This window comes from Patagioenas fasciata, chromosome 3, assembly GCF_037038585.1.
Source record: "Patagioenas fasciata isolate bPatFas1 chromosome 3, bPatFas1.hap1, whole genome shotgun sequence".
Classification (NCBI taxonomy): Eukaryota; Metazoa; Chordata; class Aves; order Columbiformes; family Columbidae; genus Patagioenas; species Patagioenas fasciata.
In genome coordinates, this window is record NC_092522.1 from 10,066,060 (window position 1) to 10,069,006 (window position 2,947).

The 2,947-nt window shown below is 41.4% G+C and overlaps 1 protein-coding gene across 3 annotated transcripts in view; it reads left to right on the forward strand.

Moving 5' to 3' along the window:
* VPS54 (VPS54 subunit of GARP complex) overlaps positions 1 to 2,946 on the forward strand; it is a 51,017-nt gene extending 48,071 nt beyond the window's left edge. For 2 of the 3 annotated variants that reach the window (XM_065833350.2, XM_065833351.2), the window contains exon 24: positions 1,680 to 2,946. In XM_065833350.2, coding sequence (XP_065689422.1) covers positions 1,680 to 1,785 — 106 coding nt within the window. In that variant the 3' untranslated portion in view covers positions 1,786 to 2,946. Of the gene's footprint in view, positions 1 to 1,359; positions 1,480 to 1,679 lie in introns of all 3 variants that reach the window. The other variant, XR_011738124.1, reaches the window with a different exon arrangement.
* Position 2,947: the final 1 nt, after the last annotated feature.

The window sequence follows — 2,947 nt, forward strand, 5'->3', positions numbered from 1 at the left end:
TTGATTCTCAAGAGTTGCTGTGGTTCATGAAGCAGTTTTGAATCACGGATGATGACTCATGCTGCTAGCAAAGTAAAAATAGGAAAAAGTGGTATTTCTCCTGTGCAATGGGCAGCTTCTATACAGAAATTGTTTTTACAGCAGAACTAGACTTGAAAGAGAGATTATGCTGACAGAGCTTTTCCCCTTTCCTGCCCCAGCCCAACCCTCCATCACCAAACCATGTCAGTGGTCCCTCTCCTGAGAGGCTGTGCCTGATGTCCCACACCTCCTGGGAAAGCCTGCAGCCTCTAGCAGGCTGAATCCCGTTGTAAGTTGGGTTGTCCTCTGAAACAATGAGTCTTGTAATCATTCTTAATGACCTAGGGCTATTTATTTAAAGTGTAGTAAGGGTGAAATTCACTCAGCCTACCCACATGCAAGAAGGTATTGTCTTAGGTTGAAGAAGCCAGAGAAGGAAGTTTATAAATGTTTCAAATGTTGCTGGAACAAAGAAGGATTTTGTTTCTGTCCAATTTATGCTTAAGCTTATTCATCCTTGTCCTCTCTGTGTTTACCTGGAATGGTTTTCTGCACTTGTGGTGTATTTACAAGACAACATGCACTTGCCTTTGGTACTTAGTAATGCACTTGTAAGCCAACAAGCTCACTGGAGTGGGACTGCAGCACCCAGAGCACATTGGGGAGCATTTCACCCTTGGGTTTCTAGTCCTGAATGGTGTGCTGCACTGTCTTCCTCCTGTTCCTTTGTGTTTGCTCAGTGCTTGTGGGTGCATGGCCTGAATGGACCCCTTTTTGACAGGAGGGTTGGGGCAGGTGTTCCTGGCGCTGTGCTGGTGGTGTGTTTCCCGGCACAGTCATCCTCGCTGTCAGGAGGGTCTCAGCAGCCACTGGAGACGGCGATGCCCAAGTCTTGTTTCCTTCATGGCAGCAGTTACTTAATTCAGAACGCAGCTTTCCCACAGTGTGTCGTCAGGGCCTTTTGAAAAGGGAAATGTCAAATGCTGGATTTCGCTTGCTGATGTTCCAGCAGTCTTCATTGACCTAGTTTTAAACCTGCTTTCCTGATCTTCATCCTATTTTAAACTGCTTGTTTCTGTAATAACAGTAAAAATCCAGGCCTGTGAATCCTGGTTAATTTTTTTTTAACTATGAAAATACAATTTTTACTCCTACATCTTGCTGCTTTCTAACTAGAAATATCATTATTGTGTTTCTGTCACCCTTAGATACGTTTCAACAATGTATGAGGGATTTTAACTGTATAAACTGTTACAAACAATATAACTGTTTTGCTGTTAACCTTCTAGAATACAGAAGTTAATGTTGCAATAATTAATATTCTAAATTTACGTCTAGAGAAGCCTGGGATTACAGCAAGAGAACAGGAGTCTTAGATGCCTAATTCCTGATGACTTTCTGAACTTGTTGTTTGATCTCCTTTCCCTATAACTAGTTTTACAGCTAGCAGTAACCATGGTATGTACCTGTAAAAGAAACCACTGTTGTAGCATTGAGTTTTGAGCTGATACTTAAAATATCTAATTCAGGCTTAGTATAACAACATTTATTGTTATAATTGTGTGCCCAGGTCATAGACGAACCCTGGCTGCTTTTCTGATTACTCCAGATGGATGCAGTAGGTTCAGATGCTGATCTTGTTTTATGTTTCACTGCAGACTGGTTACTTCAGATGTAGCTTTTTACACTGGAAACCTTCAAGCTCTGAAAGGCCTTAACAACTTAGACCTAAACATGGCTGAAATTTGGGAGCAGAAGAGGTGATAATCCACTGCGAGCAGTCACTTGGCTCTGACAACAGACCGACTTTCTTCTAAGCAGCGCGATGCCTGTGAGGTGAATACTTAAGACCGGAGCCCAAGAAAGGGCACTATTGATAGTTGGGGAAACTAGACTCAGAGTGAGCTGCAGGGAGTGATCTTTTCAGTGTCCTTCAGCAAGAAACAAGTCATCAGCTGTCTGTGCAATGTTTTTTCATTCTCTCTGGAAACAGACTCAGGTTTCTTTGGACCAAATCCAAAAGAACACATAGCTGTAACACAGCTGTAGTTGTCTAGAATGCTCTGTATATCTTTATATTAAAAAGATGCTTTGCATTTCTTCTAGTGCAATGAAATTCACATGGTGTCCTACCTTATTTAATGATGGTACAACATAAAAATCTTGCAGTTGGAACTCTGTAGAAAATGTTTTTCTCTATGAAACTATGCTGTTCTAAAATTTATTTTTTTACAGAACTTTATATAAATAAATGTCTTTTGATTGCTGGCATATAGGATTCAGATTTGTTAGGGAGCAGTCCTGTTTGAGGGGATTTCTCACAGCTGGGCTCTAAACTGCCATCTGAAGAGATGATTTTTCTAACAAATTGTCAGCTCAGTGAAGCCATTACCTACAGGACAGAGTTGTGAAATGATCATTTTAACTGTGGGCTTCTGGTGGAATTGAAAGGTAACAACAAGGCTGGTGTGGGGATGGTTTCCTGCAGTCACCCACCTGGGATGGGGCATCACCACTGGCAGCAGGGTCAGGACAGGGAGTTCCACAGTTTTAAAGACACAAAAGCGGTGCATATAAAGACAGAGGACACAATAAACAGGGCAGGAAAATTAAGTTTTTAGGCTGCTTATAAAAGGTTACACCACAAAGGAAGGTGCAACCAAAATTAATTTATTGAAGAGGTTTTTTATTACTACCTTTTAAGACTGGATGCTGCCAGTACTAAGGAAAAGTGCCTGTGTATTTCACCTCACACCTCTTTACCTAACCATAGTCTGAGTGCCTAACCCTGTGCCGATTATGTACGATGGAATGGTCTACTACAGTGTGTGTGTGCGCACCTATGGTTTCTTCAGACAGGCATGCTTATCTGTTAGCATAACAGATGTCATTAATTGTCAGTCAAAATAAAGCTATAAAATCACAG